At 42.8% G+C, this 23,904-nt stretch overlaps 1 protein-coding gene across 2 annotated transcripts in view; it reads right to left on the bottom strand.

Annotated features, from left to right (window-relative positions):
* Positions 1–7,897: 7,897 nt before the first annotated feature.
* Positions 7,898–23,904, bottom strand: part of CREB5 (cAMP responsive element binding protein 5) — a gene marked incomplete at its 5' end in the record, with an annotated part of 325,398 nt that continues 309,391 nt past the window's right edge. For both annotated transcript variants that reach the window (XM_081102754.1, XM_081102753.1), the window contains 4 exons: positions 7,898–10,405; positions 11,325–11,433; positions 18,456–18,683; positions 23,124–23,447. In XM_081102754.1, coding sequence (XP_080958880.1) covers positions 10,242–10,405; positions 11,325–11,433; positions 18,456–18,683; positions 23,124–23,447 — 825 coding nt within the window. In that variant the 3' untranslated portion in view covers positions 7,898–10,241. The remainder of the gene's footprint in view (positions 10,406–11,324; positions 11,434–18,455; positions 18,684–23,123; positions 23,448–23,904) is intronic.

Genomic DNA, 23,904 nt, shown 5'->3' with positions numbered 1-23,904 from the left:
CGTCTTGCTTCAGTTTCCTTCATTCCTGCCACACTAGATACACCATCTTCCCAGCATATGACCCAAACATGCCTGGCCTTTTGTCCATCTGGTTTCGGAAAATCATTATTCTGCATCCTCTGCCAGCACTTGGTTAAATCACCTTTGTGCCCTTCAGAGTACTAGCACACAGTAAGTGCTAAATAAATGCTTGACAGATTAAATTAAAGACAGAAAGGCTAGGGAAGGGAGAGCCATAGATGATACAAAACTTAAGGTGATCAAGAACTTATCCTGTGTAAATGCAATACAATCATGTTTAAATATTCACAGTAATTTCCTTGCTAGATGATGTATTATGGAATTGTACACTTGAAACCTATATACTTTTATTAAACAATGTCACCCTAATAAATTCAATGAAAATAAAAAATAAATAAATGTATCAATATAAAAAAGGAGTATTGAGAAATTGGACTATGTTGTGAAGGCAGGATCTTTCGTTTTTTTATTCATTTAAACAAACATGTAGGCAGATCTTTTCCTGAGAAAGTACAGATGCCTTATGGGAGTCCTTGTAAACCCGTTGGGTCCATGTTGTAGTAATGTTGATTTCAAAAGATATAGGGGAGATTCCTGACAGTTGCTATGAGTCAGCCTCCCTTTGGTATAGGGAATTCGATGTGAGCAAAAACACGGTAGCTGACAACATCAAAGATGAACCTTAGTGACAAAAGCTTTCTGACTTAATTCCCAAGTTTAAATATCACAATTTTCAATGATGATGATGATAATGATGATGATGATGATGATGATGATGATGATGTTATGATGATGATGTTTTGCTAGGTCTAACTCCTAAAAGATTATTTTTTAAATCTTATAATTCATCCAACCATCTACAGTTGCTGAAAGGCAGTAGCTTTTGAGGTGTACAAATTTGGAACTCTCTTTATATTTTGAAAATCAGTATTTTTTTCTCTTTTGCAGCCTAATTCCCATGCTTGTTTTGATGAAGTCAGCATTACTGCCATGGGAACAGGCCTCACACAGTGTCTTGTGCTCAACTACTTTAAAGGGGTGGGGGGGGGCGCCCATCGTGCTCCACAATTTTATGGTCTCATAATGAAGATCCTCAGGTCCCAAACCACAAAGCAGGTTATCTTGATTTAAAAAAAAACTAATGAGACCCTCGATGTTATGATAAAGAACCAACTAGAAATTAAACATACATGGACTGAAATAACGAATATTATACAGACTCCCAACAGCAGACCAGAGGACCACAAGAATCAAAACAAAGATTTGAAATGCGAAGAAGCTAAAAACACCCAACCGGAAAAGCAAAATGAAAAAAGAATCCGAAAATACGAAGATAGTGTAAGGAGCCTCTGGGACAGCTTCAAGCGTACCAACATCAGAATTATAGGGGTGCCAGAAGATGAGAGAGAGCAAGATATTGAAAACCTATTTGAAGAAATAATGACAGAAAACTTCCCCCACCTGGTGAAAGAAATAGACTTACAGGTCCAGGAAGCACGGAGAACCCCAAACAAAAGGAATCCAAAGAGGACCACACCAAGACACATCATAATTAAAATGCCAAGAGCAAAAGACAAAGAGAGACTCTTAAGAGCAGCAAGAGAAAGAAACTCAGTTACCTACAAGGGAGTACCCATACGACTGTCAGCTGATTTCTCAACAGAAACTTTGCAGGCCAGAAGGGAATGGCAAGAAATATTCAAAGTGATGAATACCAAGAACCTACAACCAAGATTACTTTATCCAGGAAAGCTATCATTCAGAACTGAAGGTCAGATAAAGAGCTTCACAGATAAGGAAAAGCTAAAGGAGTTCATCACCACCAAACCAGTATTATATGAAATGCTGAAAGGTATCCTTTAAGAAGAGGAGGAAGAAGAAAAAGGTAAAGATACAAATTATGAACAACAAACATGCATCTATCAACAAGTGAATCTAAGAATCAAGTGAATAAATAATCTGGTGATCATAATAGAATCAGGGACATAGAAAGGGAATGGACTGACTATTCTTGGGGGGAAAAGGGGTGTGGGAGATGGGGAAGAGACTGGACAAAAATCGTGCACCTATGGATGAGGACAGTGGGTGGGGAGTGAGGGCGGATGGTGGGGCGGGAACTGGGAGGAGGGGAGTTATGGGGGAAAAAAAGAGGAACAAATGTAATAATCTGAACAATAAAGATTTAATTAAGAATCTTAAAAAACACACACACACACACACACACAAACACTGTTTTTATTGGATAAGATAACATGTAAAGCAAACGGTGATCCAGTAACCAACCAATAACCAACTACAAGAGCAAGTGTCAGATAAAAGGACATTGTGAAGATCCAGAGACACCCAGGGATGAAGACAGGACAAGGATTAAAGTTGTCTCTCTGCAAACTGTAAATGAGGGCTCAGAACAATTTTTTTTAACCAATAGTAATGGCTTTGAAATTACAAATGAGTGTGGGATGGGCTTGGGGACTGTGAGAGTACTGCGTGGTTTAAATGTAAATGTAACAGATGGGGTTGCCATTAGAACAGCAATCACTTCCGGCCTCCTCCCCAAATTGTTGTTCCTGTCCCGATTTCAAATATCCTGTCTCACTGTCAGGCTAGGTGTCAGAGGACATGTCCTATGGCCACAGGACTAGGGGGATGGGTTGGAGAAAACAGAAAGGAAACGGCAGACCATTCATTCCCGGGATGTTTCTTGTGCGCCCATTGTGTATCCACTGTTCCAGGTCTGGGGTCACAAGGGTGAACAAAACAGAGAATGCCCTCGCTCTTGTGGAGCTTACATTCTACTTGGGGGAGATAGGCAATTCAACGTAACAACTAGATGTAAATTGTGTTAGATGGTGGGGAATGTGGTGGGAAACATAGTCTGGGCAAGACAGGAGAATAAAGAGGGAGGGTGATATGATTTCATATAGGATGGCCAGGAAGGGCTTAACTGAGAGGGAGACAGGTGAATTATGCCCACTTTGGCAGGGGGTGGGGGGGAGGAGTAGGGGGGTAAGGGGTGGGGGGCCAGGGATATTCTGGGTAGAGGAATAAACAACAGCATGTACAAAGGCGTTCAGGTGGATGGTGCAAGGAGTATTTGAGGAACCTTAAAGATACTGATGAAGCTGGAGAGGTGTGAGGGGGAAAATGGCAGGAGATAAGCTCAGGGAATGAACAGGGGCGGGGATTGGGGGTGGGGGGTCAGGTACGGTCTTTGTGGGAGTTGGTGGTAAGGAACTTACTTTTGCTCTGAATGAGGGGAGGAGTCCTTGTGTGGTTTTAGCAGTGGAGGGACAAGGTCTGACATTCATTTTCAAAGGCTTCCTCTGGCTGCCAGGTAGGAGGAAATTGCAATAATTCAGGAGAGAGATGCTGGTAGCTTAGATGGAGCTGTAACAGGGAAGTAACGGGTGAAAAATGATGGCTGGGTTCTCGCTGTGCTGATGGAGCAGAGAGTTAGTGTAAGAGAAAGAGGAGAGGGACTGAAGGAACAGTTTTATGAGAACGAAGAAGAGGAAAAAAGAGGAAGGAAGTAGGTGGATATCTAGAAGCGGGCATGCACAAAGGGGCTAGGACTATCCTTAGGCTTCCTCTGGAGAAATTCCCTGGAGGTCAAGCAAAGAACTCCAGGATCTGATTGCCTGAGGAGCCAGCCTGTGATTCTTGGTTCCTAAATAAAACTTGAACGTGAATTTATGCTGGCTGCATTTCTTGACTGTTAAAATCTGCTCACCCCAAAGTGAAGTTGAGTTGTACGGCCAACCCACTGTGAGTGCGTCAGCCTGGCAGCCTCAGTTGGGAAGTTGGATGGAAGAGGAAGTGGAAGGAAGTGTCATGATGGTCTGAGAAGGAGAAAGTCTCACCTTCTTTTGTCCCTGATAACAGTGACCCTGAGAAATTAAGTCGTGGCTTACAAGGCATGAATGAGATCGTGTGTAGAATAGACGTCGTTTTCCCCCAAACCCAAATTTCACCATACAAAGGGTAGGTATATTGTTTGCATTTGAGTGCTTTATTATATTGGAATTGCAGTGATATTAACATTTGTACAAATGCACAAAATCTTGTCTCTTCTTGCTAAAAAGAGATGTAAAAATCTGACCTAGTTGAACAGTCTTAATGAACTCATTGTCCATTGGTAACAATAATGTGTTCACTATGCAACAAAAAGCTTAACATAAAATTAAACATATTAAATGCTGCAGCAAATATTTACAGGTATGTACCCCAAAATTGTTTTCTCCTTCCAGTAAGGAAGGTGGTTGCTTTACAAATAGACAAACGAACACAAATGCTTTGCTGTTTACAATTACAAACAACCCCCCAGTCTAGAACTTAAAGTGACAGCACCTTTTTTTTTTTGGGGGGGGGGGGACTTCCTTAGTTAACACTTAGTTTGTACAATGCTAAACTTTTCTCTTTTAATTCTAGTTTTGCACAATATCTATATTCCAATTGCCCTGGAATATTGTGTTTGAACCAAGCCATTTTTTTTTCTGGGCTTTTCCAGAAGATCCCAAACCCCATGTCCTGCCCAAGGAGAACATTTCAAAGCTTATTTTTTCTTCCAGACAAACCTCAAAGGCAGAAGCCCTCTCTCTGTGAGGCAGGTGTGATTTAGCAGAACGTAGAAGGAAAGAGGGTAGGTAGGTAGGTCCTTTTTTTTTTCTTTTTTCTTTTTTTACTGGCCGGCTGGCAAGGGTCCTTTCTCTGAATGCCCTCCACTTCAGCACTGGGATACCTTTCTTGACCTCCTAAGTGTCCAGAGCACTGGCATTCTAAAGGAGCGCACCAGCGTGGGGAGCTTAGTGTGATATGACTTTAATGATGCACTTAAAGCTACTTCATTCAGGCTCCACATTCTCTGTCCTGAGGCTACCATAACTCTGTAAAAACAAACGTTCTATAAAGTTCTATAATATGAAACTCAATGCAAGAAATTCTCAAATGGCTTAAGAAGAGCTTTCTAAATCCTGACTACTACTGAGTTAGATACTGTAAGTTGGTCTACATTGAACAGCTGATAATAATTGGTTCCCTCTGATGATAAGCTTGGAAAGGTATCAGGGTGCCACGGAAGAATATTCATCTTGAAACAAATGCTGGCAATTTGGCCTTACCCCCCTCTTCAATGTGTGGTTAAATAGTTTTTATTTAAAAATAGACAATTTATAAGGAAAAAATATATAAACACTCTTTAAGCAATTTGGCTATAAGCATTACGTCACTGAGAAACTCCACAAGAAATAGTAAAATATTTTGAATGGACATACACTTTTTTATTTTCACAACACGATAAGCGAAGGTTTATTTTTTCTTTTCTTTGTTTTGGTATTGGAGTTTACTTGTAAGTTTATTGCTTCAGTGTCTTCTTGTCCTTTCTTAGATTACAATTGTAAAATAAAGGCGCTGTCCCTAATTTTGTTACAAGGCAACGTTGCATTTTTTGAGACCTAGGAATGGACTAGAAAGGACCACTGCTATTTCAGCAGCCTCAGAGAGACCATGGCTAGGACAACAGTCCATTGTGCACCATGATGCGCACAACAACAGTCTCCTGCTCGTTCAGGACACTTTGGTTCGGAGGATAAGATAGAAAAGTCTTAAGTGTAGCTTAGCTGCTGCCTCACATCTGTTGGCATAATATAACACTTTACAAAAACATGCTGTGAATAAAGGTAGAGTATAAACTGGCTCTTCTCCTGCGCATTCTCGTAGCAGGCTTCATCTAGGTGATGTGAGCAGCACATCTTCGCTAGGCTACTTAGGACCACACGCAAACGTACCTGGTGCAAATATTACGTAAAGTATGTTAAATGATGCAGCTCAGAGCCTGGGAGGAAGGGGCGGGGTTCAGTGAAGAGGGAAGAGGGAAGGCAAGCTTGAGGACAAGGTGGAGGTTCAAGAGAGAACAAGAGAAAGGGATCAGAAAAGCTAAAGTGCAACTTTAAAATATAAATTATTTTAAGCAGAAGAGAGGTTCTAAATTGCTACTGTTCGCATAGGCACAGTTTTATTCAAATTTAAATGGGTTGTTTCCTTTTCCTTCTCAGATAGACTGCACAATGGCGTTGAGTGGCTTAAAGCTACTGCATTGTTTGAGAAGGGACACAAAGAGCACTGAGAGAGCTGAATAGTGCAAAGCACTCTGGGAAATTGGGGTGGGGTGGAAAGACGCAGAGATGCAGTTGTTTTTACACTTTTACAAGCAAGTGTTCCAGTTGTAGTTACTGATTCCCTTTAGCTGAACTGTGCTCCCTAAAGGGGAGAGCTTACTTTACACATGCACAAAGGGATAAATGTTTTTTTAAAAAAGCTGTTCAGAACACAGATTAAAAAAATAACTCACAGAGCAATAATAATCCTTGATATTTCTATGCAAAGAGGTCCAAGCAAACATTTCCACCAAATGACGGAGCGCAGCCATGGAAACCCTGAAAAATGAGGCTACATACACTAGACTGGTTTATTATGAGCTAATACTTTAAAAACAAGTAGATCCTACAGAAGAATACTGTTCAAATGGAATGTTTAAAAATAACATTTATTAATAAATATCTTATAAAATTCTAAATTAATAGATTCCTGTTCAAATTTTGCTTTGGTCCTTGACTTTCACTGTATACACACATACATACATATATATTTTCTTAGATGATCTTTATTAACCAGAAAGCACATTCTATTCTAACCGAATGGCTAGATTTATAGCTGTTACTGAAGCTTAACCTACCCCACCCCCAGCCCAGGGCTGGTCTTTCACTGCAGCTAGTTTAAGATTTCAAATGATGAATCAACAGACACACTCAAATGTGCCCCACTAACAGGCAACAACCACCTGAACATTCACCGTTGATGACCCTCTATTGGGAACTTGCTGCGTTTGACCGAATAGGCTCCAAAGAGCATTTGCCCCAAGTCAGTCACCCTCATGCTAACCACGCAGTGACAGCACATACCGGCTCCAATAGCCTGTGCTGAGATGGTGACTTAGGACATTGACTTGGAGGTGGGAGCAGGGTGGGTGGGAGGGTATAGGGAAGACTTCTGACCTAACACCTGGCTTTGAAACAAGTGCATTCATCCAAGGCGAGGATTTCCACCATACCTGTGCCTGCCTATGTTGTTAAGGAGAAACAATTCAGATGTGGATGCCTCAGTTTCGGGGAGGATTCAGCGGGTAGAAACACTACCAGGTGTACTTTTCAAAGGTGTTAACTCACATCACAAAAGGCAGGGGAGGAAAAAAGTAGAAATTTCCAGGTAGGCTGGCAGTGACTTCAGAAGCACATCCTGCCAATAAAAATATGCCAAGGGAGCGAGGAAGGCAGAGCTGCAGAGCCCTCTGGGTGAATGCTCTGAAGATCGCTGCAACCGATTCATGAAATTATGGAGGGGTGACCAGTAATTCAGTGGGAGAGAAGAATGGGGGAGAAAGACATTTTCCCAGATTGGCAAAAAGTGTAGGGCAAGAGGGAGGACTGATTGTTCCATAGTCCGGAGAAAGCTGGGCCTTTAAGGAAAATCACTTCATATTGATAAGCTGAGTGTTGGATGTGACCAATGAGCCTTTCTGTTTGGGATTTCAAGCCCTGAGAACGCGCTGGCATCTTCCATTGACTGTTTCCACATTGCTAATGAACACACCTAACGGCCCTGCGTGTAACAAGAAGACAGTTCCTTCTAATTATACGCTGAGGCCCGTTGGCCAACGTGTGTGGCTGGTTCGCCTACTTAGCATAAAGAACAGACATAATTGAGCTATATATAATGCACATCAGTCAAACTGTCAAGTTGCTGAATTAAGGAAACTCAGGCAAGTTCTTAACTGCAGAGGCTTTGGGTTTAGCAACTAAATATTTCAGTAAAGAGGTGGAACAACAGTAAACCATAATTTTAGTGACAACCCACTCCCTGGACATTCTGGTATCACCAGTGGATTTTTTAAAAATCCATTTCATAAGTGCTATGCATGCAGTAAAGAAAGAAAAGTTTTTGTTTACTTAAAGCAAAAAAATAAAATTAAAAAAACCCCAAACAAACATTTCAATGAGCTCTTTTTCCTTTGTAGAGGGACACATAGATAGTCCTAGGCAGCAGTTATGAAAAAATTATTTTTCATTTCAATAAAGAGATAAGAACGTTAACTTCTTTTTAGCTAAATCTTCAATGTTTCTTAGGAAGCCAGTTAGGTTAAACCACTCAACTGTTACTGCTGGGATTCAAAACAAGACAAAACAAAAAACAACTTTGAATTCAGTATTTAAAATACTTAAAAATGATATGTTCGTCTAAAATATAATAGAAAATCCTTTTTGTTTACATTTTTTTTCCTTTTCTTTTTTTTTGTTTTCTTTTTTTTTGTTTGTTTTTGCTTTGATTTTTAGACCATATATCCAAGTCATGAGTTTCACTGGATACTCAAAAGTTTCTTTCGAAAGCACTGCATACATGAAAAGATTGTTGATAAATATTGATTTAAAAAGTAAGTTAGTAGATAAAACTGAAGTTATAAAAATCATGCTTCACAACTTTCATATTTTCTTTTTTCTCCAAAATAGATTCTTACACTATAGTGAGAGAAAAAACACACACGTCCTTCCTTTTTCTGAACTCTTATAAAAGCTACACCTTTTGTAAAATACTATTCCTTTAAATCCCATGAACACACACACACACACACACACACACACACACTCACTCATGTTAGGAGGTCAAGCATTCAAATGGAGATGAAACACCAGCACCTGTCTAGACTGCTAAAGAGAAACATTAGCCTGGTTATTTGTGAGATGTGATATTAAAACATTAGCACAGTAGAATGGCTTGATTCAAGGAGGCACAACTGTGGTTTGGAACTATCTGCTTTGTATAATGGGCAATTCCACAAAAGTTGTTGAAAATGTAAATCAGAATTGTTCAGGAGAGTGGAGTAGCCATGTCCATGGGGTCCTTTCTTTCACTGCCGTGGGAGGGTGGGAAGTGCCCCAATGGAACATTAGGTTTTCTTTCTCTCTTTGTTCCTCCACTAGTTCATCTACTTTCACCCACCAGAACAGCAAAGCTGGTTCCATAGGCTTAAGAAAAAACACACACAACAATAAATCTTAGGCTATTAGTAGCTGATGATTGAACAATGTAATTTGTGTAGTGAATAGAGCCCTTCTGAATTATTATATAGTACATGGGTTCTTGACGTTATAGACAGGCCATATAAAACCAGCTGTGATTTGAGGGTGTGATGTTTTAGCCTCGCATCATGATTTGGACTTTCACAATCGAGGCTTACACGGCTCCCTTCCCTAGTGTCTCCACAGCTGGCGCTCAACAGTGCTTCACCTATGGCTAAGCCACTTTTTATTTGCTCTGATTATTAAAAACATTAAATCAGGCACATTAAACATCTCCTGGTTACTATTTTGTAAGAAGCACGAGTTGAATGAACTCCAGCTGCGGGTCAAGGGCAAGGGAAGTGATGGCTAGGTCCACATTGCTGAGGTTTGCTTTTATTTTTTTCTTTAAACATTATTTTCTTCTTTACATGCAATGCTCAAGGGGGAAAATAAAGCAGAAGGAAGCAAAGATATAAACAGGGAGCCCAGCAAGGAGTGGAAACGGAGAAGGAAGTGGGCATTGGAGGAAGTGGGCCAAGGGGAGCAGGAGGAGTGGGGAGATGCCTGGTGGCGTTATTTGGACATCAATGGATCTTACGCTTTTTATAGTAAGAGAAACAAAGCTGTGGAAAAGGCTCTGTGTTTATCTGGGATTCTGGTGACATCACAGCACAAGCTCAACACGGACTATGATGTCATCAGACATCTCACCCAGTTGCCTTGCATCTGTTGACATCTAAGCATGCCTCATTTTGGCTATAAGCTGCGGCTTAACAAGAGTCAGTGTCTCAGGCAAAGGGTTGGACTGCTAATGAAACCATGACTATATACAGAAAGCGTTCAGTTTATAAACATGTAACTGGTACCAGAAAACTGGAGAAAAGCACCAAAGCATTTCCCAAGCTGATAGATAGTAATTGCATAACTCCCTTTTTTCTCATAGAGCTAAGTATAAAAGACAACATTTCCATGATGACTGTAAAAACGAAAGCCAGTCTCTGAAGAGCTGAGGAGTCTTCCAGGTCTGAGTTAATTCTAAAAATGCCCTTCAAGGAAAGGACGCATGGGACGCGGCAGCTCTTCTTGGAGGCAAGGTCTGAGCCCTGGTTTTTAAAGGATCGGATTCAGGTCTGTTCTGTGAGTGGTGAGCTGGCTGAGGGTGGAGCTTCCCACCACCTCGCTGACCGCCGAGGACGTGGTGATGGTGTTATGCTGGATGACCTGCTGCTGGGAGCAAGCGGGGACCGGGCTCGCGGGAGGGCTGCTCTCCGGACCTAGGAAAAAACACACACACACCCCAATATAGCTCTTTCCTGGGTGACTTGTGGACTACTCAAGTCTAGAAAAATACTACTAGACGATTACTAGAAATAGAAGTGTTTTCACACATGTTCTCCTGGGGGTTAATTTCAGAACTTTAAACGGTAGTCACAAAGCTATGCCTTCCCAGTTTAGAGCTACAAGCAAAGCCATGCTTTCTAGATCAGCAGAATGGTTCAATGTGTTTGAGTCTCGGGATGTGATGTTCCCCACCTGGTATTTTCAAATAGCCGTCCATACATCAAATGTGGAAAAATACTCACATGTGGTGGGAGACTCTGTGTTGCTCAATCTAAAAAATTATTTGAAAATAAATTGACCTTCAGCCATGAGTCCCTGCACCTCCCACCCACCCCCTACTCAACTAATAGTTAACCAATATACTGACATTCCAGCTGCAGAAGTTGGGGTCTAAGAAAAGGGATCCACTTTATGTACTGATAAACTGAGGCAAGGTCACCAGTTTTTTAGCTCAGTGAATAACATGCTGTGCATCCCGAGGCATTGGATGTGACACACCCAAGGCCTGTTTGCCAGCCCATGGATTTCTCTGGAAGATTGCTAGCCCATGGTAATTGGGCGCCAGCAGGCCATTTTTCTACTGGTTGCAGAGTTGGAATTTGGTAGGGTTTTACAATGTGAAATGCCAGGGAAAGTCTAGCCAGAAATTATCGGGAGGTGGTGGGCATGATGATGCCCGGGGGTTAGAAAAGAGGCCTGCCTCTGGTGGCATTGTCTGGTAGCCATCGGAGTTCTAGTGTGTCTGCCTGGATGTACAACCTACACTTTACTCTTGCTCTTTCAATACAATTGAATGCAAAATTAGAAGCGAAACACTGAACATTCAAAACAGCAAGAAAGTCAATGACTTACTTAGATATCCTTGCGACTCTTTCTGCATGGCTGTTATTGGGCAATCTTTATGCGTGAGCAACAACTGTTTCAGCTGCGCCACCTCGTTTTTCAACATAGACACTTCATTCTGGAAAGAGACGTAGGAGAGCCAGGTTGAGAAGATCAGTGAACACAAATTTAGTTACGGTAATTAGCATCTTTACACTGTCTGACAAGGTCAGGTTGATGAGAAGGTGAATGTGACGCAATGGGAAGACTTGTAGGGCTTCCATCTGAAATACCCTCAGGATAAGCTGACCAATCTACCACCAGATTTCCCCGAAGTTCCAAATGGGCTATAGTTCAACAGAGCGCATCCCCTGCCTGACGCCCACTTAGCAGGAGGCATGGAGGTCTGGTGCAAATCTTGGTCCTGGATGGTGGGTGAGGTCAGCCCAGGGAGGCATGGGGCCATGAACTTCTGGATCATGATAGAATTTCATGGGTTCATTAACTAGTTTGGCTAATTTCAGTCTATAAAGTCTTCCTCTGCGCCCCTTCTACCTCCCGCCATCAGCAGGGTGTTGTGGTTTGTATGTGAATTTTTCTTATTCACTTAAATACGTGCCTTAGATCTCCACTTAATGGGTAATTCAAACGACAAGCCTATGACTTTGCAGAATAATTTACTTGGCACCATTGCCTACAAATACCTAGAAGAGATGGTTGGTTCCAAGGTGCTTCCACTTGATAAAAGTAAACTAGAAACATAGCACTATCTCAAATAAGCCGTTTTACAGTTGTGATACGTAACACCCTCTCTCCGGCCTGGGCTCATTAGTGGCTGCCAGGCATCATGCTCATAGGAGACGTTAAAGAAACACGCACACAGGAAAGGTGTTTTAACATTGCTGTCATTAAGTTGTAGCTACACTTTCAATATGAGCTTGGCTTTTCCAGGCATGTATTTATCACCTAGAAAAGTAAGTTTGGGATTCTAGAAGTTAATTAAAAATTTTTTTTGAAACTTGTTTTAAACAATACCTCCCATTTCCACATTCATTAGCAAAATACATTATAGGCAATCAAATGTTGAGTAACATAAATTAACAAAAAAATCTCATTTCAGAGCTTTTCTTACTCCCTTTCAAATTTACAAAAAAAAAAAAAGATCTATGGAAGAAATTAGCATTATTAATGAATAAATCACTTCATGGCACAGGAAAATTGCTCCTAAATCTGAGAACAGTCAGCAAGGTGAATTTTACCTCCTGCTTCCAAATGAGTGTGATTGATCAGGGACCCTGTCAAAACCAAAAGTGACCCTTGTCAATTCCGGGGTCAGTGGGACAACTTTATTTATAGGACAATTTATTTTAGCCCTAAACACGAATTCTTTCCTCTCTGATTTCATGCCCATTTAAATTCAGACAGCTTCCCCTGCTTGTACCGGCTACCCCTCTGCTTAAAATAGCATGTGTAAAGAAAGCTACTTCTAGATCATTATATAGAAGGCAGCCCCGGGTTAAAAACAACAAACAAAACAAAACTGAAAAGGAGAAAAAGAAACCTAAATGTGTGACTATCGAGCCCAGCTGCCAACTGTCACATAACTCTCAGTGGGTACAGCAATGACCCCTTTCTGAAATGACAACCGCTGGACACCTGCCCCCCAAGAAGAAACTCTCTGCCACAGGTAATGCAGACAAAGGTGCTAAGAAAGTGGAGTCAAGTTCCAAGTTTTAGTGCGTCCACCCACACTGTCCTTCTGTGACCTAGGAAACAACAAATGAGGAAAGTGTTTCCAACAAAACCAAACGACAGGGTTTTCTTGCTTTCTTATGCTTCGGGGAGAAAGAAAAAATTCCACTTTGTGGCCCTCTCAGAAGCTTCATCTTGGTCTCCACTGCTTCCCCCACGATGCCCTGGGCAGTCCCCTGTCTAGGCAGGTTCAACTTCCCAACTTCCCAGGCACCGAGTGTTCTTTGCCCCTTCCTTAGGAAAACACTTGGAATTCCGTTCTCTGGGTTTCTGCAGTTGCAAGGAGCTAACTGCCCACAGTTCTTGGCACACCCCAAATCATTTCACAATAAACCTTTTGCTTCCATGAGAGGCCACGATAAAACAGTGCCAATCACCACTATGCACATGTGGTGTCCCTGCCTATAACCGAAGCCCCGTACAGAACGTATGACTGCAATGGCATTTTTGTCTGTAGAGAGCAAAGCACTTTATTAATAAATCTGTATGTTGTAAGTATAGAAACTGAGGCCCTAGGAGTCGTGAAGGTCTGTAAAAATGTGGGAACTTGGAAAGTACTGTGACAACTGGCCATCATTTAAAGATATATGTGGATATGGACATATTTCTTAATGTAATGTGTTAGTAATTATGTTATTTACTAGTAGCTATGTTGTGGTTGGGAAATGAATGGCGATTAATATTCTCGGTAGAGAAAAACAATCAGTCTCTTGTCTAGCCCATACACACATAATTACGATGCTGATAAGGACTAAATAAAAGTCTAATGGCCACAGAAATTAATGGGGCAAGTTTCCAGCGGAAAAGGAACTCTTAACTGCAAGTTAAGAATAATAGGGTTTGGCGTCCCAAGCTGCCTCTCCAACCAAATGTAAAACAAGATGGTTGGACTAGTTCTCTAGTTCTTTCCTGCAAGGTAGTTCCTTATTCTATGAGTGTTTCTGTGTTACTTTCTATTAAGAAAGTTAATTGCCTAATAATCTAATGAAGAACTCAATCTTGACTGTTTAGTCGTTAGTTAACTACTTTTGGTATTCTCAAACATGCTTATCTTTTAAGTCTCATATTTTCTATGGGACCAGTTGTAGCACCTCCAATGCTTCCAAATCTTATCAGATTCCAAAGCAACATTAATAGTTTCTTTAATGCAGAATTTGGTGTCCATGTGTGTGTGTGTGTGTGTGTGTGTGTGTGTGTGTGTGTTGTTGTGAGTGTATAGAACCTTCATCAGAGTCCATGATGGAGGCTGCAGGTTAAGAAATGTCAAGATTGGCTGCCCTGGAGAAAGCAGAGTGGATGCTGTGGACATGCATAATTGCCCTACAGATTCCGGATCGATAGCCTGACAGGTAGGAAATGCACAAATACCAGACTCTCTTTTAAACAAAAAGCCGTCCAAGGTAACATAAGTAGAATCACCTTGAATTCATTTAGAAAGAGAACAACCAGATAGCAAATGTTTTGAAATTCATGAAAGAAATCAATGCGGCCTGCAGCTCTAGGGAAATAAAAACCAGGACCTCTGCAGGCATCTTCTTACTCTGAGTTACCTTGCTTTATAAATTGAGGCAACTCACCATTTTTTTCTTTTTGACTCCCTGTGTAGGTTATAATAGTGTAAGGTCTTCATATAAAAGTACTTTGAGAAAGCAGAGTAGTACTAATCAGTACTGATTCTCCTGCTGAAATCAGCCCATCTTAGCTGGTTTGGGTTTGCTGCTAACTGAAATAGTCAGCCATTTAAATAGAGACTGTAAGAGGGTAGACGAAATATTATTGGATTAATCTGTTTTTAAATCCATCAGTTGCCTTGGGATGAAGTATCGCCCCCTACAGAGACATTCAATCCTATAATAATATACTTTAAATAGCACTCCAAGAAGTTCCTCAAAGCTACACTTGCAGTTTTGAGCTTGGGGGATGTCATTCTGTTAATATGATAAACCCAGAATGCTTATTGATGCAAACAGTAGTCTGTGCCAAAAAAAATCAAATCAAATCAAAATGGGCTCTGCAATAGCCCCTCCCCCACTTCTTTTTGTAGATTAGCCGAAGCCAGGTTTGGTTCATTCCGAAACAAAGGACTTTCAATTTGTCAAGCAACAGTTCCCATCTGGCCTATTCTCTTGCCAAGTCCCAAACCTGGGCTCATGTGTCTAAAATTTCAGCAGCGACTTAGGCCATGTGTCTCTGTACTAAAAGAGAAAAGCAATTATTTCAGTGGGTGACCAGATGATTTCCATATCATGCATCGAACACAAACAGTCTACTCACGGAGCCCCACATCAGCAGCTGAGGAATTTAGAGCTGATCTTAGCTACTCTGTCAGAGAAAAGAATGTGAGTATCTTTAGTCTCAGAACTTTCTAGAATAAAAGGTCACGGAGCAAGAGGGATTAGGCCAAGAGAAGACTTACTTGGGTCCTCATCCTGCTACTGGCTGGTTGTGTGACTTGTGGGAAGACTCGTCACGCCCCCTGAGCCTTAGTTTCTCCCTAAACAAAACGTCAGATTGGGTGGTGTCTCCCATCTCCCTCAATTCTATACCTGCGCTGGCCTCTTGGGTAGAGATGTGTCAGGAGGCAAGGAAATGAGGTCTGGGAGTTTGACTTTGTTTTCTTAGGTCTGATTTTTCCAATCTGAAACTCTGCAACCTAACTAGAAGGTTCTATGCTGGAAAACAACTCAAAAGTGGCAGCTGGCCATCCAGACCTTGGATATTCCATTTGGCTGGAGTTTGTTTGCTTAGCACCTTCCATTTCTGTTTACTTAAAATTTGGCTCACTGAACCAGCGTCAAGAGAGACACCTTTTTCTTCTGACAAAGGTCCACTGAGAGGGAAAGGGTCACTCAGAGGTAGCGGGATCTGCTACCCCCGCCGGCGTCACAAGGCGTGGGGCAGAGCACCCACCAGCACAGAAAAAGGCACCGGTGTGGTTTCTGTCCCTCTGAACCAAGCGGCGGCTGGAAAACATCAACAATGCAGGCTTTTCAGAGACAGCCCCTTCCGTGGGCACTGCTTCACCAACCCCCAATCTTGGTACCTGTTGGTTGGTTGATTTCCAGGGACAAGAATTCTAACATTTCTTTTTATTAGCCATGCTGGCCCTAAAGAAATGTAAAAATTCATGGATTAGGGTCCGTAAAGGGTAAATGTACCTTATCTGTTTTGTAAAAGCAATAATCTACATGCATCTGGCCAAATCATGAACACATCTGGCCTCGAGGTCCATGGCATCTTTACTTTCCCTGGCTCTCTGCTGGGACCCTCCGTGTCCTCATGCTCCAGGACCACAGTCAATGCCTGGAGTCATTCTGCAAGGACTCATTTTAGTGGAAACTAATTTAAACATTTGCTGGCATCTGATCCATGCCAGCTGGCTCCTTCGTCTAAGGCAGTGGTTTCAACCCGGGACGATTTTGCCCCCGCAGAGGACATTTGGCAACACCTGGAGACTTTTTGGTTGTCGCAAATGGGGGGTGGGGTAGAGGGTGCTACTGATATCCAGTGGGAGAGATCAAGGATACTGCAAAACATGTGCAACACACAGGATACAACAGAGAAGTACCGAGCCCAAAAGTCAACATTGTCAAGACAGAAACCCTGCAGATTTTCACGGTCTTCTTGCAGACCTCAGACCTGGTAGCAAATTTAAAGGCCTCCCAGCCCGTTCGTTGGTCAGAGTGGCACCATGGCTGTAATATTTGCTAGGTCCACATCTATCAGGACTCATATTTACTTAACATGTTTGTACGAATTAACTCATTTTGTAATGATTTAGCCTCATCCTTACCAATAGGGTTTGTGAAATTGAAGGTTTGATGTTCTAATGACATTTTTCAATACACATAAAATAAAAATGAGTACTATGAGTATTAAGAGTGTTTGTCCACGCTCTACCTCCTCGCATGCTACCGTGCCTGCCAGGTTCTAGAATTACAGATTCGCAGGCTGGAGAGACTCTCGAGGTGTCTAAGTCCAGCCATCCCACTGTGGCTCCACTCCCTTCAAACGCATCCCTGCCAAGTGGCCAGGCAGCCAGCGCTCGGGGCGCTCCAGAGACAGGGAATGCATTCACTTATTCAACAGATGCTGAGTGCAGACGCTCACAGAATTCACCATGCTAACGAGACACTAGGCTGGAAATGGGGAGGTAGGTGGTGGGGGAAGGCAATGAGACATAGCCCCCACCTTCATATAGCATAAAATATTGGGAGGAATAATTATAATTATTGTTTTATTTCCCTCATATCTGCTCTACATGTTTCTCAGGTTCTTATGTCTATCACACAAAGAATGATACATTTAGGGGGAAGAGTGAACATCCATTAATTATGATATTCAGTCCATGTATCACCCAAATTTTCTTTGTATATTTTCAACTTGTACATTGGATGCCCCAAGGTCATTCCCATTCATGGAACTGTATATGCAAAGGCTTTGGGGATTTGGCACCCTAATTGCTCCTTTCTAAGGATGCACAGAGAACCTGGTATGGGAACGGAAGGTGACCTATGAACTTCTGAGAAACAGCTCTTCCCCAGCTGGGACAGCCTTCCTCTCCTTCCCTCCTCTTCAGCCATCTCTCAGCTCCTGGACGTGCTGGGCTATCACCCATGGCACTGCCCCTGGACTGCTGGTCACATCTCTTTAGTGCTTTTTCCTGCTGTGAACCGGGTGCTGCTTTCTGTGTCAGAACAAATGCCCTGAACTCATCGTTTCTACAGCGCGCATCTGCCGGAGAAGCCCGGCCCCGGTGTTCCCCACCCTTCTCTCAAAACGCTCCTGAAGTGGCCTCTAGAATGTCCCCAGTGGAGCCACCCCTGGAAGGAACAAATCGTGCAAGATTAAAAGCTCAAGTTTGAAAATGAGAGAGAAACATGTCTCTTCTTACAGAGCTAAGTAATAAACACGAACCTCCCTTTCCTCCTTTAAACAAAAATATAGATAATCCTGTTAGCCAAAGCAACCCCTCACTGGTGACTTTGTAAAAGTGTAAAATTGATGACGTGCCAGACATGGGGCAAATGGCTTTGCACACATTAGTTCATTTATCCCTCCCAGCAACTCTATGGGGTTATTTTCCCATTTTAGAGATGAGGAAACTGAGAGCTGGAGAGAGTAAACACAGCAAGTCACACAGAGTGGGACCCTTCGAAGCCCGTGCTCCCAGCTCTGTGACTTATGGGGCAGGTTCTCCCTCCTAGAGCTTTACAGGCAGACGGACTGAAAACTGAATGGCTTATTGTGCTCTGCAGTGTCCCGAATGAATAACGCTGGCGGAGGGAGCCTGTTGCTCTGTGGGCTGATGTGTGGTGTTACTGCTCGGGGCAACGAGTGCTGCAGGGACAGGAAGTGCCATGTGCACACAGGGCCTTTGAGGGCTGAGAAGAGGGACAGTGGCTGCACCTGAAGCTGCATGTTTGTCTGGGTGAGTTCTTCAGCTTTCTTTTCCAGTGACATCACCCAGACCTTCCTCTTCTGTCTGCAGCGGGTGGCGGCAGCCCGGTTCCGTTCCAGAAATTTCCGCCTCCTCTCATCTGGATCCTCATCCACCACCCTTCGCCGGCGCCCCCCTGTGGGCTGGGGCGGCTGTATTGTCTGGGTTGGCTGCATCTGCTGTGTGGCTGGTGAAACCTGCTGGGAAGCAGAAGGAGGGATGACAGGTTGGGGAGGGAACAGACACCCAAGCCAGGGTTGACGTGCAAAGCGCAGCCCAGTCCATGGCTTTAGTAGCATCTCAAACAGGTTTTCTAAGAGTGCAGTAAACAGTGACAGCTCTTGAGCTCACAGAAAGCAAAAGCATCCACTGAGCTATCTTGCATGATATTTTGTCAAGATAAACTGATGACTTGTGAAAAGAGTCAAACAGATTTTCCCCTACAGGCATTGGCTGAACCCTGGCAGAGGGACACATTGTTTCTCCTCCTTCATGTGCTAAAACTCTTTTATTTAAGGTACGTTTTAAAATGGTAAAGTGCCAGTGTCTGGCTGCAGGTGAGCACCAAGAGGTCAGGGTTAGTGTCACAATATGGAGAGTCTGCTGTCGTCAGGGGACAACCCCGTCTGGGCGGGTCGGGAGCTCCTGTCATCCTAATGCTGTTAAACTCTGTTCCCAGGGCACAGCTCTGGGACCTCATCCCACTGTCACTCCCCTCAGAAGATCCCGTGAACCCCCAAAAGCAGCTGGCATCCTGTGTTCTCTGTTTCAGGGTGTGACTAAGGCGGAGGGAGTCAGAGGAGGCCTTTCTAGGCGATTGGGAAGCAGGTCTTTACAAGTAGGCATTGAGCAGCACTGAGCCCTCTCACACACTGCGTGGTGTGGCAGGGAGGGACTGTTGTGCCTCCCCACTTACAGCCATTATAAGGAAATCCGAGGAGTGGCAAAGCACTTTATTAAAACGCTTTACTGTGCTTATAGAGTCCCTGTAAGATCTGCTTGGGGCTCAGCCACATCTAAGGTTTGGGAGACCCCCACATATACAGGTTTATTCCCTCCATGAGGCTGATACACAGTGCCCAGTGGAATTTCTACCACGGACTCTTTATGTCTCTGGACACTAACCCTTTCTTCACTCCCCTTTTTCATTCTCAATAAAGGGTGTTTCTCCTCCCCCCCCCCACCCCCCCCTGCCATTTCTCAGTCACTCCAGCTTAAGGCTGTAATACCTATAAAGTTGTTTTTCAAGGGACATTTAACCTGCTGAAATAACAGGCAAAAGTTTTAAAAGTGAATTCCAGCAACCTTTTCCACCGCATTCTAACCCTGTGATTGAAATCAATCAGAATGACTGTAATTGTGCTAATAACGGCCACTGGTTGACATCAGCTGACTGCTGGTGATATATTTCAATCCCCAAATCTATCAAACGTTGTATGACTAACTGCGAAAGCATCGGGCTCGGGCTTGAGGTTGGACTGCCTCTTGGTAATTTTATTTAAAGCTAAGACATTTTCTAAAATGTTTTATTGTTGATTCCTTTTCTCCCCATCACAGAGGAATAAGGAAATAACTTGTTTAAGGCATTACCCCACCTGAGTGGATACAAAGGCATGATCCTTGTTACTGGAAAAGGGTTAGCTCTTGTCCTTTCAGATGTTAACTTCTGAGCTATCACCACAAAGCAAAGCATTAGAGGGAACTCATGACCTTGCTATTTCTGCCTTTACCATTTCATTTTGTGAATTAGCGGTCTCTAGATAAGACTCTCAAGTAGGCAAAACTGGGTTTTAATTTCCACTGCAGGGATCTTTTTTCAATACTATGTTCTCCCACTCTAACCAACCTTTATCCTTTGACACTTTTTAAAAAAATACGCTTTTGTTGATTTCAGAGAGAGGGAGAGAGAGAGAGAGAGATAGAAACATCAATGATGAGAGAGAATCATAGATGGGCTGCCTCCTAGTGGGGATCGAGCCTGCAACCCGTCATGTGCCCTGACTGGGAATCAAACTGTGACCGTCTGGTTCATGGGCCAATGCTCAACCACTGAGCCACATGGGCCAGCCATCTTCTGACACTTTTCCTGTGCTTCACCCAAAGGGGTAAGTTATATGGTGGCTTCAGATTCAGTCCAGGTTCAGGGTTCAAGGAGTGCTACAATTAAGATAAATTTCTCCTGGCCAAGGAGTGACACCAGGACTCTGAAACCACATCCTTACATTCGAGAGAATTACAAAAAGCCAGGAGAAATTGCAAATTCAACCCTAAGGCCAGATTTGTGTCCCTGGTAATATTGTTACCTATCACTTTATTTTAAAAAATGGATTTCTGTTGGTATTGATGCTCTGAAAATTTTGATCAAAGAGAATGAACTGTGATTTTAAAAAGAATTTTTCCAAATCATCTTCAGCCCTAGTTGGTTTGGCTCAGTGGTGGGGCTCACAACCCCATCTTATTATCACTTGATTTCCAGGACACATACTCCTTAAGCGTTGGCCCGAGAACTCAAGGGTCGCAGGTTTAATTCTGGTCAAGAGCACATATCTCAGTTGCAGGGTTGCAGGTGCGGTTCCCACTCTGGGGCACATGCAGCAGGCAACCAATCAATGTGTCTCTCTCACATTGCTGTTGCTCTCTCTCTCTCTCTTCCTCTCCCTTCCACTGTCAGTCTAAAAAAAAAAAAAGAAAAGAAAAATAAAATCAATGGAAAAATAACCGAGGGTGAGGATTAAAAAAAACCAAAACCCCAAATAAACTTCTATTCCTACTATTCTGATAATAATCATACAATTAAGCAATACAACAAGCTCTCAGAAATTAGCCAAGTTTAAGAGTGGTATTTTTAATACCATCTAAATGATCTTGTTCAAATTTTAACAAGACCAACTTGGATTTTTTCTTTTTAGTATAGGATAAAAAAACAACTGTTTGTGCATCTAATTATAATAGCAATGAACTAACTGCATATAGTATAATTGGCCTATATAAGCTTACTTGAAATGGAGAGCAATTGGCTAACTGGTAATTAGTTAATGAGCAGCTTTTATATTCATGGAACTGTTAAACTTGTCTGTACACCAAGGCAACCAAAATTTGATGTTATCCTTCCCCTTAAAAAATAAGTACACATGTGAATCTCCTCGCCTATTTTTGACCTTACAGTTTTCTTTCTCCCTTCTAAATACATGCCCCACTAGGGCATTTGACTATAAAGGTGCTTTGGATAGTATTTCATTGCTATGCTCTTGCTCAACTTCTATCACATTCCTTGGCTTTAGAAGTAATCATGGCCAACATGTAATGAAAACCATGCTAAGGGCTTTGCAGACATTTGCTTACTTAATGCTCCTAAGACTCTATAAGCTTAGTCTATTATTACCCCATTTTGCAGATGGAAAGACTGAGGCTTAGGGAGGTTAATTTGACCACTTCCACCAGAGGAGGAAGTAAAGTGGGCAAAGAATGGAAGTTTTCTCCAAAGCCTGCACTGTCATTTGCTATGTTGAACACCTCTAAGAACCTTTGCAAAAGTAAGCTTATCTAGCAAATCAGCATATCTACTGAATAGCTTGTGGATGACCCACCATGTGGATGGCTGTCCAGGTTTGGTGTGTGTTAGGGAAGGGGATCCAAGAGCTCAAGAAGCTGCCCGGTGTGAGGTCCAGAGGCAGACGATGAATAAGTGTTACTTGGCGGTCCTAAGCTTCGGACACCATTCTGACCCAGCTGCTTGGAAGCTGGCAGAGTGGAATGGGTGGAGGGGACTGCCAAAGGTCATCCTGCTTGAAGATCCAAAGTGTCTAGGGCTAGCCATGCTCCGAACATGCCCCTCATCCACTTACTAAAACTCACTTGGGTACACGGACCCGCCTCTCCTGTTGGCCTGGGTGACATAATGTCTGCCTGGTCCCCCAACTCTCTTTCAGTTGAGTCTAAATGCTGGCTTCCTTTCTAGCCACTCCTGGTGACTCCCACCCCCTGGGACTTGGCCCTTCTCTTGAACTGATGATCTACAGAGCTTGGCTCTCTGTCCGCTCCTCCAACGCATTTCACAGTGGGCGGGATGACTCACCTTTCTTCACCATTTACACAGCACCTTATGCCCCGACATCCATTACCGAGCCTCTTTGTCTGCCTGGAATTGTTACTCTTTAGATTTTTAGCATGTAATGTTATTTAGAATATTGCCCATTGTATTTAACTTCCATTTTACAGGAGACAAAATGGAGTCTTTATAATGTTTTGAAGCACTGTAGCTAGAACCATAGTTATCATTAACCTATTTTTCTCATTCTTTACCCACACCTTTCTTCACATGCTTAAATTCTTCCTACTCTTCACATTGATAATACATTTTTAGGGTTAACTTCGTAACACACTGCAGAAAGAGATTTTGGAGAACTTGAAGTTTACATTTGTCGCTGGAGTTTAGAGCTAACATTTACTGTATTATTTATAGAAACTATGATCTGGTAGTATTTTATGGGTAACCATTACCTCCTAGGAAATGAACAAAGCTCCCCAGAGTGTCAGACAGAACATCAGGGCTGGTCAAACAAAGCTGCTGCCCATGACCCCCCATTAGAGCTTGTACTGTTAAGAGGAAGGGGGAAGAGATCACAAAAAGGGTCTACCTGTGCTTGGTTGCCGGAGTGCAGGGGTGGGTGTGGCGAGGTTTGGTGATGTGCTGGGTGTGCATGAAGGTGGGAGTGGGAGTGATGATGCGGGTGGTTCTGCTGGTGATGAGGCTGAGGATGGGGGTGGTGAGCTGGGTGCTGGTGCTGGTGTGGGTAGGGGTGATGGGCTGGCAGTGTCTGGTGCTGATGCGGATGGGAGTGCATGTGATGGTGCGGCGTCTGGTCCTGCCGGGAGCCCATCATTTCCATCATGTGTCCCATGGTGTTCATATTCCCATTTGACATGGCAGCAGGGTGGTGAGTCAACGCGGCCTTCAGCCTCTGAAACAACAAAACAAGAGGGGACAGTTGAGGTCAGTCATGTACACAGTGGGGATTCTGAATCAAAATGACTTGTGTTTCCAGTTCGGTAATATTTTATGGTGCTAGTGGTAACACTGTTTCAATGGTAGCAGTTTGACTTTTACATTAATTTCATGTTTTCATATATAATATGGTAGGTCGGAGGGCCAATGCCAGTCATTAATGACCATTTCACAGCAAATGAGCAGGATACCCTATCAAGATTTAGACATTCTACTGAAACATATTTCCCATTGTGCATATGTTTATCATATCCTATTGACAGCCAAATACAAGTAAAAACCAGTTAAAACCATTCACTATGATAATGCCACTGAGCACAGGGCCCAGCTGATAAGGCTCTGCATTTTGTAAAAGTCACAAGAATAAAAGGTTTTTGCTTTTCAAAAGATTTCTCAGACACAGAAAGGAAGTA

The sequence above is a fragment of the Myotis nattereri genome (assembly GCF_964212035.1).
Source record: "Myotis nattereri genome assembly, chromosome: 11".
NCBI lineage: Eukaryota > Metazoa > Chordata > Mammalia > Chiroptera > Vespertilionidae > Myotis > Myotis nattereri.
Note: the sequence above shows the minus strand (reverse complement) of the source record. Positions and strands in the feature narration are given on the sequence as shown.